This window comes from Perognathus longimembris, chromosome 12, assembly GCF_023159225.1.
Source record: "Perognathus longimembris pacificus isolate PPM17 chromosome 12, ASM2315922v1, whole genome shotgun sequence".
NCBI lineage: Eukaryota > Metazoa > Chordata > Mammalia > Rodentia > Heteromyidae > Perognathus > Perognathus longimembris.
The window spans coordinates 30,303,234-30,325,668 of NC_063172.1; the positions used below are offsets into that span (position 1 = coordinate 30,303,234).

The 22,435-nt window shown below is 44.4% G+C and overlaps 1 protein-coding gene across 1 annotated transcript; it reads right to left on the reverse strand.

The window, feature by feature from the left end:
- Nucleotides 1-1,751: 1,751 nt before the first annotated feature.
- On the reverse strand, nt 1,752-21,236 carry Erich5 (glutamate rich 5). The gene is made up of 2 exons (XM_048358456.1): nt 21,179-21,236; nt 1,752-2,151 (listed from the first exon to the last, which is right to left on the reverse strand). The coding sequence occupies exons 1-2, from the start codon at nt 21,234-21,236 to the stop codon at nt 2,042-2,044; spliced, it is 168 nt and encodes a 55-aa protein (XP_048214413.1). The 3' UTR covers nt 1,752-2,041.
- Between the last annotated feature and the right edge of the window lie 1,199 nt (nt 21,237-22,435).

Consider the following 22,435-nt stretch of genomic DNA (forward strand, 5'->3'; position numbering starts at 1 on the left):
TGAATTTAAGGCACTTAACAGTGAGTGGACATGTTTATTATATTATTAGTCACAAAGTCAGCAAGGGATTTACTAAAAATCCCTTGGATTGGCTTTGGAAGAAGTCCTTTAAAAAATTACTTTCTAGGGGGCTGGGGATATAGCCTAGTGGCAAGCGTGCCTGCCTCGGATACACGAGGCCCTAGGTTCGATTCCCCAGCACCACATATACAGAAAACGGCCAGAAGCGGCGCTGTGGCTCAAGTGGCGGAGTGCTAGCCTTGAGCGGGAAGAAGCCAGGGACAGTGCTCAGGCCCTGAGTCCAAGGCCCAGGACTGGCCAAAAAAAAAAAAAATAAATAAATTACTTTCTAACACTTGAACATGCATACTCTTTATGGCACTATTCATGACAGCCAAGGCATGCCCTACAATGGATCAATGAGTCAAGAAGATATTTGGATACAGATAGAGACAAGTTTTACTCATCTGCTAGAAAGAAAAATGTTATATTATTTGCAGGGAAACAGATATACCTAGAAAAATTATGCTAAGTGAAGTAAGTCAGGTTCAGAGAGACAAACATCACTTTTTATTGTTGTTGTTGGTTGTCATGGGTCTTGAACTCAGGGCCTGGGCACTGTCCCTGAGCTTTTTCACTCAAGGCTAGTGTTCTACCACATGAGCCACAGCACTACTTCCGGTTTTCTAATAGTTAATTAGAGATAAGAATCTCATAAAAGCTGAGTCAAGTTTTAAAGAAGTGTTTGTGAAAATATTAAACAATAAAGTCAGTAACACAAAACAATGCAAGGCCCAAACAAAAAGATTTGTGTGTACTGTTAAAAAGAAATCAGTTCATGTACTCTTTACCTGACTTATGCAAATGTAACCCCTCTATACATCACTTTTATAATAACAATAAAAATACAGTTTCCATTGGAAAAAAAATTACTTTCTAGCCAGGTGCTGGTGGCTCACACCTGTAATCCTAACTACTCAGAAGGCTGAAATCTAAGGATGGCAGTTCAAAGCCAGCCCTAGCAGGAAGGTCTGTGAGACTCATATCCCAACCACCAAAAAGCTGGAAGCTAATGGTTGAGCACTAGCCCAAAGCAATAAAAGCTCAGGGACAGTGCCCTGGCCCTGAGTTAAAGCCCCAAGACCAACCAAAAAAAAAGTTATTTCTGTGATATATCATTTTAACAAAATATAAATGTTTTTAAAATCTTGATTTTTTTAGCTCTATTTACTTCCAAAATAACACTAAGTTTGAGTCATCTAAAACAGAATAAGGCTCAGGAAGAGTCTGTGTGGGTGATACTTCTAGGACTTAATCCTGGCCAGTTGTTGCCTCCGACCTATATTTAAAAATAAATTCTTTTAATGTTAATCAAATGGATAACACTGAAATGCTTTAGATAAGTAAAACTACCAGCACATGGAAAATGTGGAGCCTTTCATGGTGAAAGATGTCTAATCTAACAGCACCAAAATGCTTTATACTATGCCATGCTGTCTAGGAATCTGAAGTAATGGGTAGCCTTAGAAAGAGAAAGTATTTAGAGTACAGCTTCAAAAGTTCCTACTAACTACAATAAGCCACAAATCATAGGAATATTTTATCCTATGACTTTTGGTGGTTTTCATTCTTAATTCCATCATCATCACAACTCTATGACTTCACTATTGTGAGTTCCCTAAAAAGCACTAACTTCTTTCTCTAACCATCTAGATCTAAAGCTTTATGATTTCTTTTCAAGGGCTCATTTTTCTATTCCATTCCCACAATAAATGAGTCACCCTTACACTCCTAAATGAAAATATATCCCAGTTTTTACTGGCTCTGACTAGTAAGTGTATAATTATCCTAAGTAACTAAGAAACCTGTCTCCAGCTTAGCTTTATGGAATAATACAGCCAAGAAGTCTACATCCTTCTCATGGTTCCAGCAGTGTACATCTAAGCACAGTCCTGCTATAAAACATGGAGCTATAGAAAGGTGAGATCCATAACCACAGGCTGTAACAGAGGACAGCACACCTCTCCTTCACCACCCCGATCTATGGGGCTGCTGACAGATCCACAGCTTCTGTTTCCTCCTCTTTTGTTTCAGCCCCTCCGCTTGCTTTCTCGTTCTCCATCTCTGTTTCCATCTTTTCTCCTGTCTCACCTGGAAAAGTAACCAAAGGAGATTTTAAGAGACACTCACCATGAACAAAAAAATGATACTGCTATGTGGCTTTCCAACAGGGGCAGCCCTTGTTCTTCCTGGTATTGTCAAGAAAGATACTCAGACCATACATGGAGCCTGAAGAACTTGGAAAAACCTAGAAATTTTAGCGTTCATTGGTTAGTTCTATTTAACTATCAAACTCTAGGTTAAAATTTTGGACTAGAGGGACTAGGAATGTGGCTTGGCGGTAGAGTGCTTGCCTAGCATGCATGAAGCCCTGGGTTCCATTCCTCAGCACCACATAAACAGAAAAGGCTGGGAGTGGCCCTGTGGCTCAAGGAATAGAGTGCTAGCCTTGAGCAAAAGGAAGCCAGGGACAGTGCTCAGGTCCTGAGTCCAAGCCCCAGCACTGGCCAAAAAAAAAAAAAAAAAGAAAGAAAAGAAAAAGCAAAATTTGACTGGAAATGTGGCTAACTGGTAGAGTGTTGGCTTAGCATACATGAAGCCCTGGGTTCAATTCCTCAATACCACATAAACAGAAAAAAAAACAGAAGTAGCGCAGTGGCTCAAGTGGTAGCATTCTAGCCTTGAGCAAAAGAAGCTCAGGGACAGTTCCCAGGCCCTGAGTTCAAGCCCCGAGACTGGCAAAAAAAAAAAAAAAAAGAAAGAAAAGTTTGGACTATAAACTTCAGGAAAACTGTTCAACTGATATGCTGAATTAAAATCAAATCCCTTTATGCAACTACTTAAAAGATACTATTTAGAAGTTAACAAAAAGAAAGAGCTTGGTGTTGACTCGCACCTGTAATCCTAGCTACTGAAGGCTGAGATCTGAGGATCACAGCGCAGGCAGGAAAGTCCATGAGACTCTTATCTCCAATTAACTACAAGAAGCTGGAAGCTGAGCTGTAGCTCAAGTGGTAGACCTCAAGCCTTGAGCACAAAAGCTCAACTACAGTGCTCAAGCCCTAAGTTCAAGCCAAAGGACCCTAACAACAACAACAAAAAGTGTTAGAAAGCTGAACTGAGATCACTGGTAGAATGGCTGTTTCCCAAATACAGAAGTCTTTTTGCTTTGGGTCAAATGAACATTGACCACCTAACAGACTTTAGTGACTGTGCCAGGCACCCTGTCCAAAGCTCGTCAAAGCGCATCTAAACAAACTGAATCTCTGACAGCTAAGTTTCACCTTCAATATGCTCTTCCTCTGCATTCGTGTGAATTTCTCTGGCAATGTCTACATTTGCTGCTGTCTCTGGATTTCCTGCCGGCTCTTCCTTGTTTTCAAGGACCCCTTCAGGTGGAATCTTCTCCATGCTTCCAGAGCCTTCAGGAGTTTCAGGGAGTGACTCATTTATCACAGGTGTTTGCACAAGGTGACTTCCGTCTGATATTGTTGGTGCCTCATTCTTAATGGGAATTGTTTCTAGAACATGCAACTGCTCATCTTTTCCCAATGTTTCTGAAAGTGTCTGGTCCTTGACCATTTCCACTAACTCAGTTTCTTCTACTATTTCTGGAGAGTTGTTCTCCTTGGTAATTGTGCCTGGAAGCTGAGATTGTTCATTCTTTTCCATTGCTTGAGACTGTAACTCTACAGCTGTTTCCAGAACATTCTCAGCTGTCTCTAGCTTCAGGACTCCAGTGGTTTGTGGATTTTCAGGAGCTTCTTGAGCTCCAAGAGAGTCCCTCTCCTCGGCTGTCCTCAAAGGCTGATCCCCAGCTTCTGTTTCTAAAGGTTCGGACTCAGCATTTGCTTCTAAAGGTTGAGCCTCCTGTACTCTGTCCACTTGGCTCTTCTTTTCTTCTGTTTCTAGAGCATCCTCTTTGCCAGCTGGCTGAGATGGTTCAGGATCTTCCTGTCCCTCTAGAGGCTGAGGCTCCTCTGTGGGTCCTGACTGTTCTGTGGTGTCCTTTTCAGGGGTGACTTCCTCTGTCAGTGGCTGTTCATGGTGGGATTGTACCCCATTAGCTGTAGGCACCACTGAAGCCTTGGGCTTCTCTAGTGGGGGACGACCCTCCCTCTGTATGCGGCCATGAAACATGGATTCTCTTCCCACTGCACACGGTTTGGGTTGGGCGATGCAGGAGTCACTTTCTTCTGCAGTGGAAAAAATTTAGAATTAGCCTTTGGATCATTCAGTTGAAAATAAATAGAAAGGTGAAAACACAAATTGTTAGCTTTTCTCTTGAGAAAGTAAATGATATCAAGAAGCAGATTTAATGCCTCCAGTTCCAGCTTAGTCTTTTTTTTTTTATTAACTGGAGATAAGAATCTTGTGAATTTGTCTATCTGGACTGCCATCAAACCCTGAGCCTCAATCTCAACCTCCTAAGTAGTGAGGATTATAGGCATGACCACCGGCACCCAACAAAGCTGTGAGTCTTTATTATGGTATGACTATAGCAATGTTGGAAGGGAAGGAAGAACAAAAAAAAAAAAAAACTTCAATCAAACTGCACTTTACAACTTTTTTGGGGGGTGGGTGAGGGGTTTGAGCATCTCTACTACTATATAAAAGATAAAGAAGCCAGGTGCTGTGTGGCTCACCCCTATAGTCTTAAGCTACTCAGGAGGCTGACATCTGAGTTTGAAGCTAACCCAGGCAGTAAAGTCTATGAGACTCTTATCTCCAATTAACCACCAAAAAGCCATACATGGAGCTATAGCTCAACTGGTAGAGTATTAGTCTTGAATAAAAAGTCTCTAGGCCCTGAGCTCAAGCCCCAGGACCACCACACACACACACACACACAAAACACAGATTTAAAAAAAAATTCACACTGCTCTGGTATCATAAAGTCCTGTAGAACCATCAGAAAAAACAAAACAAAACAATGACCTAGGGCTGGCAATATTGCCTAGTGGCAAGAGTGCTTGCCTCCCATACAAGAAGCCCTGGCTGGGTTCAATTCCCCCGCACCACATATATAGAAAATGGCCAGAAGTGGCACTGTGGCTCAAGTGGCAGAGTGCTAGCCTTGAGTAAAAAGAAGCCAGGGACAGTGTTCAGGCCCCGAGTCCAAGGCCCAGGACTGGCAAAAAACAAAAACAATGACCTAAACTAGGTGCTGGTGGCTCACACCTGTAATTCTACCTACTCAGGAGGCCGAAAATCTGAGGATCACAGCTTACAGCCAGCAAGGGCAGAAAAGTCTGTGAGACTTAACTCCAATGAAATCACAGAAATGGCCAGAAGTGGTGCTGTGGCTTAAGTAGTAGAGTGCTAGCCTCAAGCAAAAGGAGTTAAGGGACAGCATGCAGGCCCAGAATTCAAGTCATAGGATTGGCAAATGGGCTGGGAATGTGGCTTAGTGGTACAGTGCTTGCCTTGCATGCATGAAGCCCTGGGTTTCATTCCTCATTACCACAGAAACAGAAGTGGTGCTGTGGCTCAGTTGGTAGAGTGCTACCCTTGAGGAAAAAAAAAAAAAAGCTCAGGGACAGTGCCCAAGCCCTGAGTTCAAGCCCCAGAACTGGCAAAAAAAAAAAAAAGGCCTATGTCAAGTGCTGTTACAGCCCCACTCACAGAGTGGTGAGATATCTCACAAAGACCTCACAAGACCCTAGTGTATGGAACTTCTGTGAGGTCCAGAATGGCACAAGGGAACCTGGCTTGGCAAGAGGACATGGCTGGGTAAGATTGCAGAGTGTCCTGTAGGTGGCGCTATTGAGGTTAGACTTTACGCTGAAAGCATCAAAAGTAGCAAGAATAATTCTTAAAAAGAGTTTATATCCATGAGCTTGCAGCTCACGCCTGTAATCCTAGCTACTGAAAAGGCTGAAATCCAGGAGGCTGATATTAGAGAATTGGAGAATCACAGTTTGAAGTCAGCCCAGGCACGAAACTCCTTGAGACTCTGATCTCCAATAAGCTACTCAAAAACAACAAAAAAGCTGGAAGTGGCACTGTGGCACAAGTGAGAGAGCACTCACCTTGCACAAGAGAAGCTCAGGGGCAGTACCTAGGCCAGGAGTTCAAGCCCCAGGACCAGCAAAAGAAAAAAGAAGAGTTTATAAAAAGTGACATAAGAGGGCTGGGAATATGGCCTAGTGGTAGAGTGCTTGCCTCATACACATGAAGCCCTAGATTCGATTCCTCAGTACCTCATATATAGGAAAAGCCAGAAGGGTGCTGTGGCTCAAGTGGCAGAGTGCTAGCCTTGAGCAAAAAAGAAGCCAGGGACAGTGCTCAGGCCCTGAGTTTAAGCCCCAGCACTGGCCAAAAAAAATTTTTTTTTGAAATAAGAAGCAGTGCATGCTGACATAAGCTTATAGTCTCAGAAATGCAGGAAGCTAAGGAAGGAGAATTATTTGAGCTCATGAATCCCAGACCATATTAAGAACTAGTCAGAAGGAGGGAGGGAGGGAAAGAAGGAAGAAAGGAAAAGAAGGAAGGAAGGGGGGCTGGGGATATGGCCTAGTGGCAAGAGCACCTGCTTTATATACATGAAGCCCTGGGTTCGATTCCCCAGCACCACATATATAGAAAACAGCCAGAAGTGGCGCTGTGGCTCAAGTAGCAGAGTGCTAGCCTTGAACAAAAAGAAACCAGGGACAGTGCTCAGGCCCTGAGTCCAAGGCCCAGGACTGGCAAAAAAAAAAAAAAAGAAAAAAAGGAAGAAAGGAAGGAAGGAAGGAAGGGTAAATCTTCATACTTGGTACATGCAGTATATCTCAGTTGTAGAGTATGTGCTTGGCATAAACAATGACCTGGGCTCAATCTCCAACAGCCCCCCCCCCTAAAAATATACACACATGCTTGTGGCTCGTACCTATAACTCAGGAGGTTAACATCTGAGGATTGTGGTTTGAAGTGGCCCGGCAGTGAAGTCCATGAGACTCCTATCTCCAATTAACCAGCAAAAACCTGGAAATGGAGGTGTGCCTCACAGGGAGATACAGGTCCCAGACAGCTTTGAGGGTCCAAAGGATGCTCTAGTAGTAATTATCTCAAGTAGTTAGCACAGGAATATGTTACCATAATCACATATGTCTACCAAATTACATTTTCTGACCTTTACCATGAATATCCCAGTCTTTTTTTTTTTTTTTGACCATTCCTGGGCTGTGAACTCAGGGCCTGAGCACTGTCCCTGGCTTCTTTTTGCTCAAGGCTAGCACTCTGCCACTTGAGCCACAACACAGCACTACTTCTGGCCATTTTCTGTATATGTGGTGCTGAGGAATCGAACCCAGGGCCTCATGTATACGAGGCAAGCACTCTTGCCACTAGGCCATATTCCCAGCCCCAATTATCCCAGTCTTGAAGAGAAGGAACTGTGGCCACATCCCTGTGTCCATCCACCTGCTCAACAAGGCTGCCTTCTACAGGCACCACTCCTGTAAAGCAGAAAGCTGAGGGAAATGCGTGGCATACCCAAACTCCAGTATATTAAAATATATATGTGTATATATATATATGTACATATATGTGTGTATGTGTCATGGGTTAGAGTGTGGTTTAGGTGGTAGAGCACCTATCTAGAAAGCACAAGGTGCTGAGTACAAATCCAAGTACCATAAAATAGATAAATGTGTGTATGTATCTATGTATGTAAGTATATATATATATGTATATATATATTATGCTATCAGTCTAAGCCAATCCCCTCCCTGCCCCCACCCCCATCCCCAAGAAAGAAAAACTTTGTGCCCCGATGCTGGTGGCTCATGCTTGTAATCCTAACTACTCAGAAGGCTAAGATCTGAGGATCAGAATTCAAAGCCAAGCAGGAAAATCCATGAGACTCTTATCTCCAATTAACTACCAGAAGGGGAACTATGGATCAAGTGGTAGAGCATTACCATTGAGCACAAACACTCAAAGACAGTGCCCAGGCCCTGAGTTCAAGTCCCAGAACACACACACACATACACACACACACACACACACACACACACACACACACACACACAGAGCTTGGTGAAAAATTTACTTCTCCACAAATGGTGCCATAAATTCTAAGGAAGCTGTCACCTTTTGCTTTGCCAACAACATTAATGCCCATGGACACAGTGTCAAGTTTGGATAGGGCTGACACACAAATGTTTTTCTACCATCTGTCAGAGCACACATCAATAAAGTCTACTAAATAACCACTAAAACTTTCTGGCTCCAGATTTCATAGCCTTCAGGATTATTTTGCCTGCAAGCTCCTAAGAGAAGGATGATTCCTTTTTGTTTGTTTCATCTCCCTGCCTTCCCCTCAGCTGAAGCAGGGCATTCTCACCTGGGCCGAGAATTCCACTTCCTTTGTTGTGGAATCATGACAAGGTCCTGCCAGGCTGAGACCTGAGTTTCCTTATCTGTAAAATGGGAACTGCTGGCCTTTCAGGCTTGCTGTGAGAATTGACACAGAGGTGGTATGTGCCGCTGGCTCCCCATAGTGTCAGTACCCCAGAACCCAACACACAGCTATGTGGGTTTCTTGTTATACAAGGGAGGAGGGGAAGAGGAGGAGGAGAAGGGAGGGCAAGAGCAAGAGGAGGAGGAATATTGAACTGTAACAACAAAAAGGGTCTGGGGGCTGGGACTATGGCCTAGTGGTAGAGTACTTGCCTCGTACACATGAAGCCCTGGGTTCAATTCATAAGCACCACATATATAGAAAAAGCTAGAAATGGTGCTGTGGCTCAAGTGGTAGAGTGCTAGCCTTGAGCAAAAGAAGCTTAGGGACAGTGCCAGGCCCTGAGTTCAAGCCTCAGGACTGCCAAAAAGGTGGGGGGGGGGGGTAGGGCACTCACATAGTAGGAGTTGTTAATGCTTTTCTAAAAAGCTATATTATTACCATGGCAAATTCTGAAGCATTATATTAATAATGGACATATCTATAATGTTAACAATGATGCAGCCATATTTGATTGACATCAGTAAATGCCACTGATAATCCTTTATTTTATTTTCATTATTTTAAGTTGTTGTACACAGAGGTTTCAATTCAACATGTCAGTGTATCTTGATTAATGTCACCCCTTCCAACACTGATAGCTTTTACACAAAACGTGTTTCATTCCATTTGGTTTCATTTATTCATCAACTATCCATAAATGCCTACAGCAGGCCAGCTCTGGATGAGCACTAGGATTATAGCAGATAACAAGGGTGCCCTAGTTTCTGCTGTCCTTGTGTTTCTCTCTGCATGGAAATACAAATAGCTACTTCTCTTATGAAATGTTACTTGGTACTTATCTATAGGTACCTACAGATTATCTCTTATGCAAGCAGATCCAGCAGGCATGGGAGTGTACACTTAAAATCCCAGCACTCAGCAAGCAAAGGGAAAAGGATTTTTGAGTTCAAGGATAGCCTGGGCTACATAGTGAGACATAGTAGATCTCAAAAGCACAAACAGAAAATGCAGTGAGGGTACTTACTAGATACTGTTTGGGGGGCTGGGGATATAGCCTAGTGGCAAGAGTGCCTGCCTCGGATACACGAGGCCCTAGGTTCGATTCCCCAGCACCACATATACAGAAAATGGCCAGAAGCGGCGCTGTGGCTCAAGTGGCAGAGTGCTAGCCTTGAGCGGGAAGAAGCCAGGGACAGTGCTCAGGCCCTGAGTCCAAAGCCCAGGACTGGCCAAAAAAAAAAAAAAAAATAGATACTGTGTGGGAAATGAACAATACAACTTGTGGGTGGGAGCAGGGGGGAAAATTGGGAGTGCAGGAAGGAGTTACATTGTCCAAAAAGAAATGTACTCATTAGCTAACTTATGTAACTGTAATTGCTCTGTACATCACTATTATAATACCAATAAAAAACAAAAAGCAATTCGCCAGGCACCGGTGGTACATGCCTATAATCCTAGCTACTCAGGAGGCTGACATCTGAGGATCATGGTTCAAAGCCAGCCCAGGCAGGGAAGTCCATAAGACGCTTTATCTTGGAAAAAGCTGGAGGAGGAGCTATGGCTTGGGTGGTAAAGCAATAGCTTTAAGCAAAAACAAGGTCAGAGACAGCACTCAGGCCCTGAGTTCAAGCCCCAGGACCAGCATAAAAAAAATTAAAAATAACTCATAGAAGCTTACTGGGAGTGGTAGCTCACACCTGTATCCTAGGTACTCTGGAGACAGACAGAGGGAGGATTGAGGTTCAAGTTTGAAGCCAATCCAGGCAACAAGTTATTGAAATACCTTTCCACCCCTCTCAACAAATAAGCTGAAGTGTTGGTTTACACTTGTAATCCCACTTACACAGGAGACGTAGCTGGGAGGATTCAAGGTCAGTCAGGTCAAAAACATGAGGCCTACCCTACCTGAACAACAACCTAAGGAAAAAAGGGTTGAGATGTGGCTGGGGTGCATAGAACTGTGAATTCAAATCCTAGTAACACACACACACACACACACACACACACACACACACACACACACACACACACACGAGAAACCAGGAAACCCACTGTCTCCATACCTTCCTGTCCCCACGAACCCGTGGATCCCCAGCATACCTCCTCAAAGTAGGCAACAGACTATATTTTCTTTTCTTTTCTTTTTTTTCTTTTTGTCGCTTGTGGGGTTTGAACTCAGGGCCTGGGCACTGTCCCTGAGTCTCTTTGTGCTCAAGGTGAGCACTTTACCTCTTGAGCCACAGCACCACTTTCAGTTTTTGAGTAGTTAATTAGAAATCAGTCTCACGGGGGACTTTTCTGCCCAGGCTGGCTTCAAACTGCAATCCTCAGATCTCAGCTTCCTGAGTAGCTAGAATTACAAGCATGAGCAATGTTTCTTTCAGTACCTTAACTTAAAAAGTGGAGAGCTAATTTTTTTATTTTTGTCTACGTACAGGAGATACTCTGTGCCTGAGCTGAGCTATATTATTATGTGATAAATCCTATGGACCTAGGCTTTTTTATTTCTGACCCCACATGAGAAAGCAGACATATCTGCTTTCCAAACCCCTCATCAGATCATCCACTGCTGCAGACCTAATGCGCTGGTGTTCATCATCTCTTGGCATTCTGTTGTGGATCCATCCATGCACAAATTTGTTGTGACAGCTGAATGAACAACACCCCGTTGTAAGCACCATGGCTTTCACACACAAAGAAATGAAGAATGAGTGCACATTGCAGACAGGATTAAGGGATTAGCAGTGGAGCTAACATACCTGAAATTCATATTATGATGGAAGCTGTTCAACTCAGTTCATTGGCCTCATTTGAAATGAAAGGTTTCCACCCAAGGAGAAGATCTTGGTATCCCTCACTGGGAGAGCAGAGGGGGTCCTCGTCTAAGCCCTGTATGTGGCCTTCTGGAGAGGAGACTGCCCTTCCCACTGTCTTACCTTTTCCTCCACAGTTTTCTGTTTCCTCCACAGTACTATTTCACCATGTTCCTGCCCCTCCAACAATCATGGGTCTACTATAGCTACTCTCCCGGGCAGTACTGTCCCTTTCCTGCACCAACCTGCATAAAAGTATAGCAAAAAACCAAAACTCCTCCCCCCTCCCACTTTTTTTATTTTTTTAGTGCCCATCCTAGGACTTGAACTCAGGATGCTGGAGCCTTATCCTTGAGGTTTTTGTGGGGTTTTCTGTCAGTCATGGGGCTTGAACTCAGGACCTGGATGCTGTCCCTGAGCTTTTTCCACTCAAGGCTACCATTCTACAGCACCACTTCCAGTTTTCTGATGGCTAATTGGAGATAAGAGTCTCATGGACTTCCCTGCTGGAGCTGCCTTCAAACTTTGATCCTCAGATCTCAGCTTCCTAAGTAGCTAGGATTACAAGCATGAGCCACCAGCGCCTGGCCTCCCTGAGCTTCTTTTGCCCAAGGCTAGCATTCTACCACTTTGAGACACAGCTTCACTTCCAGTTTTTTTCTATGATTAATTGGAGATAAGAGTCTCATAGGGCTTGGAATGTTGCTTAGTGGTAGAGTGCTTGTCTAGCATGCATGAAGCCCTGGGTTCAATTCCTCAGTACCACAGAACAGTAAAAGCCAGAAGTGGCACTGTGGCTCAAGAGCTAGAATGCTAGCCTTGAGCAAAAGAAGCTCAGGGACAGTCCCTGGCTCTGAGTTGAGCCCCAGCACTGGAGAGAGAAAGAAAGAGAGAGAGAGAGAGAGAGAGAGAGAGAGAGAGAGAGAGAGAGAGAGAGAGAGAGAGAGAATAATCTCACTGACTTTTCTTCTCCAGGCTGGCTTTGAACTGTGATCCTCAGATCTCAGCCTCTGGAGTAACTAGGCTTACAGGCATGAACTACTGATGCCCACTTCCTTTCCTTTTCTGATAGAACAACCTGAATTTGTAGTTAAAATTCCTTTTGCTCATCACAAGTGCATGAGATGAGTTTGAAGGCAAACAAGGTTAAAACGTCAGCAGAGAAGAACAAGACATTGCCTGTGGACTAGCTGAGGAACGCAGGTGAGTGAGGGGCTCCTGCCTGGGGGAGAATGACAGAGCCTCCATCTGTGCCGCTGCCTCCTTTACATCTACTTCTCCAATTCTCTTCAGCACCTTTTGTTTCACACTCCTGTAAGAAAAACTCTTATTTTAAAACATGCCACCTGATGAGCAGAACCAGGCCTTACACATCCGGCATCTCTAGGGAAAACTGTGGCTATCATTTACTGGGTTCTTGTGCCCACAGCCTTGCATGGATTAGCTCACCTAGTCATCCCAAGAACACCACAAAGCAGCTCTGTTGTTACCCAGAAAAGATGATGGCATCTTTTCATCTGTTTTTTTGTTTTGTTTTGGTCCCAGTCCTGGGGCTTGAACTCAGGGCCTGGGCACTGTCCCTGAGCTTCTTTTGCTCAAGTCTAGCACCCTACCTCTTGAGCCACAGGAGCACTTCCAGATTTTTTGGTGGTTAATTGGAGGTAAGAGTCTCACAGACTTTCCCACCCTGGCTGGCTTTGAACCATGATCCTAAGATAGCAGCCTCCTGAGTAGCTAGGATTACAGATGTGAACTACCAGTGCCCAGCCAATGATGGCATCCTTATCTAGGAGGCGAACACAACCAGTGGGTGACAGAGCTCCCATTTAAGCCCAAGGAAGTTTGATTTCACCTTGAGGACTTAGGAGCTCTGTGTGTGTGTGTGTGTGTGTGTGTGTGTGTCTGTCTGTCTGTGTGTGTGTGTGTGTGTGTGTGTATTGGTCCTGGAACTTGAGCTCAGGGCCTGAGTGCTGATCCTGAGCTTTGAGCCTTGAGCCACAGGTCCAAGAGAGTATTTTTGGATGTCTAATTATAGTTAAGAGTCTCACCAACTTCCTGCCCTGGGCTTGGCTTCTAACCATGATCTTTAGATCTCAGCCTCCAGAGGAGCTAGAACTGCAGTCATGAGCCACCAGTACCCAGCTGACTTAGTTGATTTTCAAGGCAAATGGTGCTCTCTGCATTCCGTGGGAGTTGTTGTTTTGCTGCTCTGGACCTTAGACCCCACTCCAGAGCCTCTGAGCCACACCTGAGTTTTAACAGGACCCCCAAGCAAACAGTAAATGGCAGAATGGCGCTAGTTAGAAGAGACAAAGCAGATGAGCACACAGAATCACTGTGTGGTGTGGCGTGTGTGTGTGTGTGTGTGTGTGTGTGCATGTGCACACACACGCTGTCTGCCCTTGTGGTAGCAGCAATGACCCAATGGCAGACACTGGTCCAAAGATATCTTCCCCCTGGCAGGGAAATTTCTCTTAAGCTCTCCCACCTTGCTATAGTAACAAAGCGGCCATGGATACCACATACCAAAAGGGACATGTCTATGTTCCAATAAAACTTTATCTACAAAAATAAACGACGGGCCAGGGGTTGGTGGCTAATGCCTATAACACAGCTACTCAGAAGGCTGAGATCTGAGGATTGTGGTTCAAAGCCAGCATAGTAAATGAGGGAGGAGGTAACAAATTGTACAAGAAATGTACCCACTGCCTTATGTATGAAACTGTAACCCCTCTGTACATCACTTTGACAATAAATAAGTAATTATTCAGGGGGGGAAAAAAGCCAGCATAGGCAGGAAAGTCTGTGAGACTCTTATCTCCAATTAGCTGCCAAAAAAAAAAAAAAAAAAAAAAAAAAAAAAAAAAAACTTGAGAAGTGGCTCAAATAGAAGAGTGCTAGCCTTGAGCGCAAAAGCTCAGGAACAGTGTTCAGGCCCTGAGTTCAAGCCCCAGACCCACACACGCTCACACACACAAATATGAAGTGTACAGAGTTTCTTAGAACCATGTATTCTACAGACACTACTCCAGTGCAAGCAAAAGAAGTTTATCAAATGAAATTTAGTGGGTTATTTGTTGTTGCTGTTAATCAGATTTGTAGAAAAATAGCAAAAATAGCCCCCCAAAAATCAGTTCAAAGGGGAAAAAAAGATCCAGCATCATCACAGATCAGAGTGGGGAAAGTAACAGGAAGATAGTGGCTTAGGGAGCACTCTGCAAGCCAGGGTGGCTGAAGGCAGATGCTGGATGTCAGTGAGAGAAACTGCTAGAAGCAACAGAACTGTGGGATGCTGGTCCCAGCGTTTCCTGGCTCTGTATGTCCTGTCACACACAGTGTGACAAATGGAGGAATGTGACCCCACAGGGCTTGGGCAATGGAGATCCTGCCTGGCTGTTTCCTAGAGGTTCAAGGCACTTCGACACACTGGGTGTTATTCCTACAGGCTGAGAAACTGAGGCTGAAGGATAATGAGGCCATTTGAAAGCACTCACCTTTCCCCTGAGGGCCATGTCTTAGAAATGCCTTTGCTTGCCCATCCTGCTAAACCATGTCACCTCCCCTTCCCCCTGAACAAACATTCCTTGCAGTTTGGGAGCCTCAGACCAAGGCCCAGTCTGAGCTGATGACCCTGGAGACGCTCACAGATGCAATGCTGTAGAGACCCTGGAACTCCTCAGTCAAAAATAACATTGTTCATACCGGGCACCAGTGGCTCATGTCTGTCATCCTAGCTGCTCAGGAGGCTAAGATCTGAGGATTGTGGTTCAAAGCCAGCCCAGGTAGGAAAGTTTGTGAGACTCTAATTAACCATCAAAAAGCTGGAAGTGGAGCTGGAAGTGGCTCAAAGTGGTAGAGTGCTAGTCTTGAGCAAAAGAAGCTTAGGGATAGCACCCAGGCCCTGAGTTCAAAGCCCAGGACCAGTAAAAGATAAAAATAAAAATAACATTGCTCACTCACCCCTATCTCACTTCTGCCACACCCTGCTTCCCTCTTCCCCTGTCTGACTTCACTTTTCCTGCCTGATATTTACAAGGACCCTACTTGTAAGTGGGGAGCTCCCCCTTCAGCCAGGCTGAAGGAGACTTGGTTGCCCTGCCCGAATAAAGGTTTGCCTTGGGAATAAAGCCTGTTGGTCTGTTGAGTTTTGTTGTTTCTGCTCTTTTCCTTTCTTCTCCTTCTTTTTATTTTCTGTCAGTTCTGGGGCTTGAACTCAGGGCCTGTTGCTGTGTCCCTGAACTCTTTTTCCCAAGGCTAGTGCTCTACTACTTTAAGTCACAGCTCTACTTCCGGTTTTCTGGTGGTTAATTGGAGATAAGAGCCTCAGGGACTTCCCTGCCCAGGCTGGCTTTGAACCCCAATTCTCAGATCTCAGCCTCCTGAGTAGCTAGGATTACAAGTATAAGCCACCGGTGCCTGGCTAAGTTTTCAAGTTAGAAAAACGATTTTGTAGTTGGGATAATAAGATGGTACCATTCTTATGAAAAGAAATGAGGCAGTTTTCTGTCAAAATTATAAATGTCCACCCCCTTTGAATTGGTATCGTGCTTCTGGGAAACTGTCCTACAGATATGTTTGGACACATTCAAATGATGTGTGCACAAAGGATTCCACAGAGAGTTTGTTTGCAACAGGAAATGACTGGAAGCATATCACATGTCCCTTAGTAAGGGGCTGGTTAAATATCTCACACAATCGATTAGTTTGCAGGTGTGAAAAGGAGAACAATACCTTCATACTGTTAGGTTTAAAAACATCAAACAAGCTGCCCAAGGTGGGTAGAGTACATTTTATGTTATTACACATATAAGAGAAATAATATTTGCGATATATAAACAAGGAAGTCTCACTATGAATGGTAACCCCTCTCTGTACATTATCTTTATAATAACAATAAAAAATATTTAATAAAAAATAAAGAAAGAGGGGCTGGGAATGTGGCCTAGTGGCAAGAGTGCTTGCCTCTCATACATGAAGCCCTGGGTTCAATTCCCCAGCACCACATATACAGAAAACGGCCAGAAGTGGCACTGTGGCTCAAGTGGCAGAGTGCTAGCCTTGAGCAAAAAGAATCTAGGGACAGTGCTCAGGCCCCGAGTTCAAACCTCAGGACTGGCAAAAAGAAAAGAAAAGAAAAGAAAAGAAAAGAAAGAAAGAAGGCAGGCTGAAGCAGGAAGATCACAAGTTCAAGACCAAACTGGGTCTAAAAAAAAAAAACCCTGCAAACCATCCAGGTGTTGGTGGTTCAAGCCTGTAATCCTAACTACTCAGGAGGCTGACATCTGAGAATCATGGTTTGGAGCCAGCCCAGGCAGGAAAACGATGTGGGACTCTTATCTCCAATTAAGCACGAAAAGAGCTGGAAGTAGAGCTGTGGCTCAAGTGGTAGAGAATTACCCTTGAGCAGAAGAGTTCATGGACAGGGTCCAGGCCCAGGGTTTAAGCCCAAGGACTAGCACACACACACATAACAACAATAACAAAAGCTACAAATCCAAACAAACCTCTGGAAAAAATACACACACATACACAATTCAAAATAATAAATGTTTGCTGGCAGGGGCAGCAAACTGTGTAATCCCAAACTGTGCAGGAAGTAGGGATGGGAGGGTCCAGGCTGGAGAAAGGCCAGACTAAAAAAAAAAAAAACGTAAGTATATAATATTATATATTATATAAGAGTCGTGAAACCTTAGAACAGCAGTAAAAGCAATAATTTTTAATGCTGTGTATCGAATATACACTATATATTACATGTATATATATATATATGTGCACTATATAAGTCTCATGAGCACTGGTGGCTCACATCTGTAATCCTCACAACTCAGGAGGCTGAGATTTGAGGATCATAGTTCAAAGTCAGCTTCTGCAGGAAAGTCTGTGAGACTCTTATCTCCAGTTAACCACCAGAAAACCAGAAGTAGAGCTGTGGCTCAAAGTGGTAGAGCTATAGACTTGAACCAAAAGAGCTCAGGGAAAGTGCTCAGACTGAGTTCAAGCCCCACAACCTACAACAACAAAAAAGTATCATGGATTTTGTGAATGGGCCTAAAAACTAGGTTCAAAGCCCTGCTCTGACTCTAAGGAGCCTTGTGACTTGTGATAAATTATCTACTCCTTATCTGTAAATTTGGGATTATCAGAATACTTAGTCATAGCATTGCTATAAGAATTAAATGAAGGGCACTGGGAATATGACCTAGTGGTAGAGTGCTCGCCTCATATACATGAAGCCCTGTGTTCAATTCCTCAGCACCACATATATAGAAAAAGCCAGAAGTGGCTCTGTGGCTTTAGTGGTAGAGTGTTAGCCTTGAGAAAAAAGAAGCCAGGGACAGTGCTCAGGCCCTGAGTTCAAGCCCCAGGGCTGGCAAAAAAAAAAAAAAAAAAGAATTAAATGAAGTCATTTAGCAACTAATTACTGAGGGCCTGTTATATGCCAAGCATTGTTAGGCACTGGAGAATACAGTAAATGCATGCATGCATGCATGCATGCATACATTCAATGAACCTGAACTTTTGTTTTAATCTAAAAGCATTTACACACAGGCTTGGGATTGTATCTAGAACTTAAAGTAAGTTTTTAGCTGCAGCAGCAAAAATGAATTATTTATCAGGACTCCCAGATAATGGAGCTGAAATGCTGGTGAATACACAACAGTATCCAGTTACAGAAGCAACTGCCCCCCTCCCCTCAGAAGCGGTGTGCCTGTGGGTGATTCAAAGTGTGTACAGAGCAATTTCTTTACACTAACACTGGTGCCCCAGAAGTTCAACATTTCTACCAGAACCTTAGAAACCTAGAACAGCAATGAAAGCAAGAATTTTTTTAAATACAGTATACCTAACATGAATATTTACTAATAGTAGTGATAATTTTTTCTTAATAAAAGACTTTGCTAATTGGCTACTATTACTCTCCCCCAAGAATTATAATTCCTAAAGTATTTGTTTTTATCTTTTTATCGGTTTAAAAAATCTATAATGAGGGCTGGGGGTATGGCCTAGTGGCAAGAGTGCTTGTCTCATATACATGAGGCCCTGGGTTCAATTCCCCAGCACCACATATACAGAAAACGGCCAGAAGTGGCGCTGTGGCTCAAATGGCAGAGTGCTAACCTTGAGCAAAAAGAAGCCAGGGACAGTGCTCAGGCCCTGAGTCCAAGCCCCAGGACTGGCAAAAAAAAAAAAAAAGTCTATGAGGGTGTTGGGAATATGGCTTAGTGGTAGAGTGCTTGCCTTGCATGCATGAAGCCCTGGATTCGATTTCTCAGTACCACATAAACAGAAAAAGCTGGAAGTGGTGCTGTGGCTCAAGAGGTAGAGTGCTAGCCTTGAGCAAAAGAAGGCAGGGACAGTGCCCAGACCCTGAGTTCAAGCCCCAGGATTGGCAAAAAAAAAAACCAAAACTATAATGATCCAGGTGTCAGTGGCTCATGACTGTAATTCTAGCTACTTAGGAAGCTGAGATCTGATGATTGAAGTTTTAAACCATCCCAGGTAAGAAAGTCTGTGAGACTCTTAGCTCCAGTTAATCACAAAAAGCCAGAAGTAGAACTGTAGCTCAAGTGGTATAGCCTTGTGCACAAAAGCTCAAGGACAGCACCCAGGCATGAGTTCAAGCCCCAGGACCAGCAAAAAACTTATGATTTTCTTCTTCTTTCTCTTGTTTGTTTGTTTGTTTGCCAGGTGTGGGGCTAGTGCTCTACGACTTGAGCCACAGAGCCATCCCTGGCCATATATATATATATATGGCACTGAGGAATCAAACCCAGGGCTTCATGTCTTTTTTTTTTAAGTGCTGCGAGAAAACATAGGTTCTTACTCATATTAAGTACATGCTCTGAGACCCCCCCAGCCCGAGTCTCTGCTTTCTAAACCAGGAGACTACTGCCAGGATATCTTAGGCATGGCAGGTAGTAAGAGAAGCCTGTAAAAAGCAATAACTAGACTATCAATTTCCCCCTAAACTTGGCCTGGAAGCCAGTGAAGTAAGTAGCTTGAAGAAATTCACTTAACATTATATATATATACATATATATATATATATATATATATATATTTTTTTTTTTTTGCCAGTCCTGGGGCTTAGACTCAGGGCCTGAGCCCTGGCTTCTTTTTGCTCAAGGCTAGCACTCTGCCACTTGAGCCACAGCACCACTTCCGGCTTTTTCTATGTATGTGGTGCTGAGGAATCGAACCTAGGGCTTCATGTATACGAGGCGAGCACTTTACCACTAGGCCATATTCCCAGCCCAACATTCAATTTTTGTCCAAAATATTAGCCATTCAAAATGTAGCAAGGGAATTGGCTGAAAAACCAAGTCATCCTCTAGTTCATAAACTTGTTCATACTCCTTTCACAGAAATAATCATCACGTATATAGAATTATAGTCCTTTTTTTCCCTATGCGTGAATCCTTTTATAACAGATTAACAATCAACTAATAAATATTATTAATATTTTAGAACAGAATTTAAGTTGTATTTTGGTAATTCACAAACTATCATGCAAATAAAAACTCAGCAAGTAAGATAAAAATGATTTGAGATAAAGAACATTATTTACAGTGGATGTGGTTTTAATACAAATACTGCCCTATAATGTCGCTGGTGATGTACAGATGTATTGTATATACTTAAATATGTAATTGTGAGAGAAAAAATAAAATCATGGTGACACTTCTGTTCAATAAAGTGGGCTAAATGAAAAAAAAAATCATCACAAGAAACTTTCACAATCACTTGTTTCTCATGCTTTTGCCCCTTCCACTCACAACCGCCAAAAAGAGGGCGACTTGGAATACCAGCATCCAGCCACACACAGAGGTACTTTGCATACAGGAACCAGGAGAGTCTGGCCTGCAAAGTCATTTGTTCCATGACAGGACAAACAGGTAAAGTATGTGTGCTTCTTCTATGCTTTCCCTGACCCTTCACTCTTCTACCTGAATTGGTGTGTGTGTGTGTGTGTGTGTGTGTGTGTGTGTGTGTGTACACCAGTGTTGGGTCTTGAACTTAGGGCCTGGGTGCTGTCCTGAGCTTCGCTTCTGTGCTCAAGGCTACTTAGCTCTACCATTTGAGTCACAGCTTCACTTCTGGCTTTTAGTAGTTAACTGGAGATAAAGAGAGTCTCACAGATTTTCTTATGGGGGCTGGCTTTGAACTGCGATCCTCAGATCTCAGCCTCTTGAATAACTAGGATCTAGCCATCAGTGCCTGGCTGAAGTGGTAATTTTGTTTGCAAGAGAATGAAGTTGTCATTATTCAAATGGCCCTTGAAGGAAAAGAGGTTCTCCCCCCCCCGCCACAGACGTAGATTGCTTTATAAGATTCAGTGATAACCGCCTTTATCCCACATACTTCCTAAAAAATATATATATATATTTATGTATATATATATTTATGTATGTGTATATATATATATATATATATATATATATATATATATATATATATTTGCCAGGGACGGGGGAGGCTCTGGTGATCGCTCCAGGGCACGGGCGGGATCTCTTCTGGACTCCATCCTGCGTGTCCTTTCCACCCGAACGCTCCTGGCAAAGCAGCGGGACGGGGTCTCCACAACTCAACTCTCAAATGTTGGAAGGGAGTGTGGCGGCTCGCCCGGCAGCACCGTCCGTCACGCGGCGTGGAGCCGCGCGCAGGGCGCGCATCCTCTGGGGGTGCAGAGTTCCGGACACCGTGGAGAATCGCGCTCCCCGCGGGGATCCGCTCTCTCCCTGCCTCATAGGAGCTCGCTCCGGGCTGGACTTGGGTCACACCTTTCAGCCCAGACACCCGCACCTCCCGCGCCCCGATGGAGGAAGGTAGGGCGCGGGCCCCTGCTCACCGCCACTGCGGACCCTGCTGCTGTCGCCAGCCTTGGTGAGGGCGCTGCTGGAGCAGCCCATCGTGGATGCGCGGGCGTGAGTCCCCGATCCCGGATCCTCGATCCCGTGCGCACAGCCCCGGGAACCGCCGAAGTTTCCGGCTCTCTGAAGTCCCGCTCCCCCGGGCTCCAAGCGCAGGCGCGCTGCGGGGCGCTGGGCGGCAGGGCGCACCTGGACGCCCCGGTGAGCCCGGCGCAGGTGGCAGGACCCAGGAAGGCCAAAGTGACAGAGAGCTGGGGGCTAGAGGAAGCCGAAGAGAGAGGGAACCAGGAGAACGCAAGAGGCAGGTGGGGAGACGGTCGAGGGCAGTGAAAAGCAGAGGGGAAGCCCCCCCTCTCCCCCTGACAGTGACAGGGATGATGTCCGTCTGGGGAGATTAGGCGCTGGGAGAGATCATCGGAACCATCCATCGCTAAATAGCCAACGAGGGGAGGCGGCCGCTGCGGCCACTGGCTACTGATTGGTGGACCAAATGCGTGATCGGTCTTATTCTCTTACATAACTCCACTAGTTACCACAAGGAAGTTGAACATAGATACCAAACTATTTGACCTAGCCTTCATATTCGATTCGTGTCAACTGGCCCATTTAGAACTACCCTTCCTGTTACCCTGCCACTTTTTAGTCTTCTTTATTCTGCATGCGCGTGCGCGCGCGCGCACACACACACATACACACACACACACACACACACACACAGAGTCTTGCTTTGTCCTCTAGTCCTTTGACATTTTTTATTTTTAAAACAGACCAATCCTTTTATTGCACATTCCTGAGTTTGAGTTTGGAGTAGTCTCATTTGTTCATGACTGCTTTCAGGTGAGGTATCCTTGACTGCAATGTCTGTGCATTTCTGTGGAGAAACAAGGTATCAATTTGTCCTATTGTGGGGAACGTTTAACTTTTCCTTTTTAGCAGTACTGGGGGGCAAACTCAAAGGCCTGGTTCTAGGTAAGCACTGTAGCACTTGAAATATACACCCAGTCATTTTGCTTTTAGGTTTGTTTTGTTTTATCCTGACTGGCCAGTCTATGCTATCCCTGTCCTCCTACCTCCTCCTGTTACGTATTTGGGATTACAGATGTGAGCCACCACCACACTTACTTTGGTCAGTTAGCTGAGGTGGTGTGTCTTCCAGATTCTCCAATGTAACTGTCACTGTTTCACTCTTTGTAATTCATAGAGAGGTTACCAGGACCAAGCTACTCTCCTGATTCTCA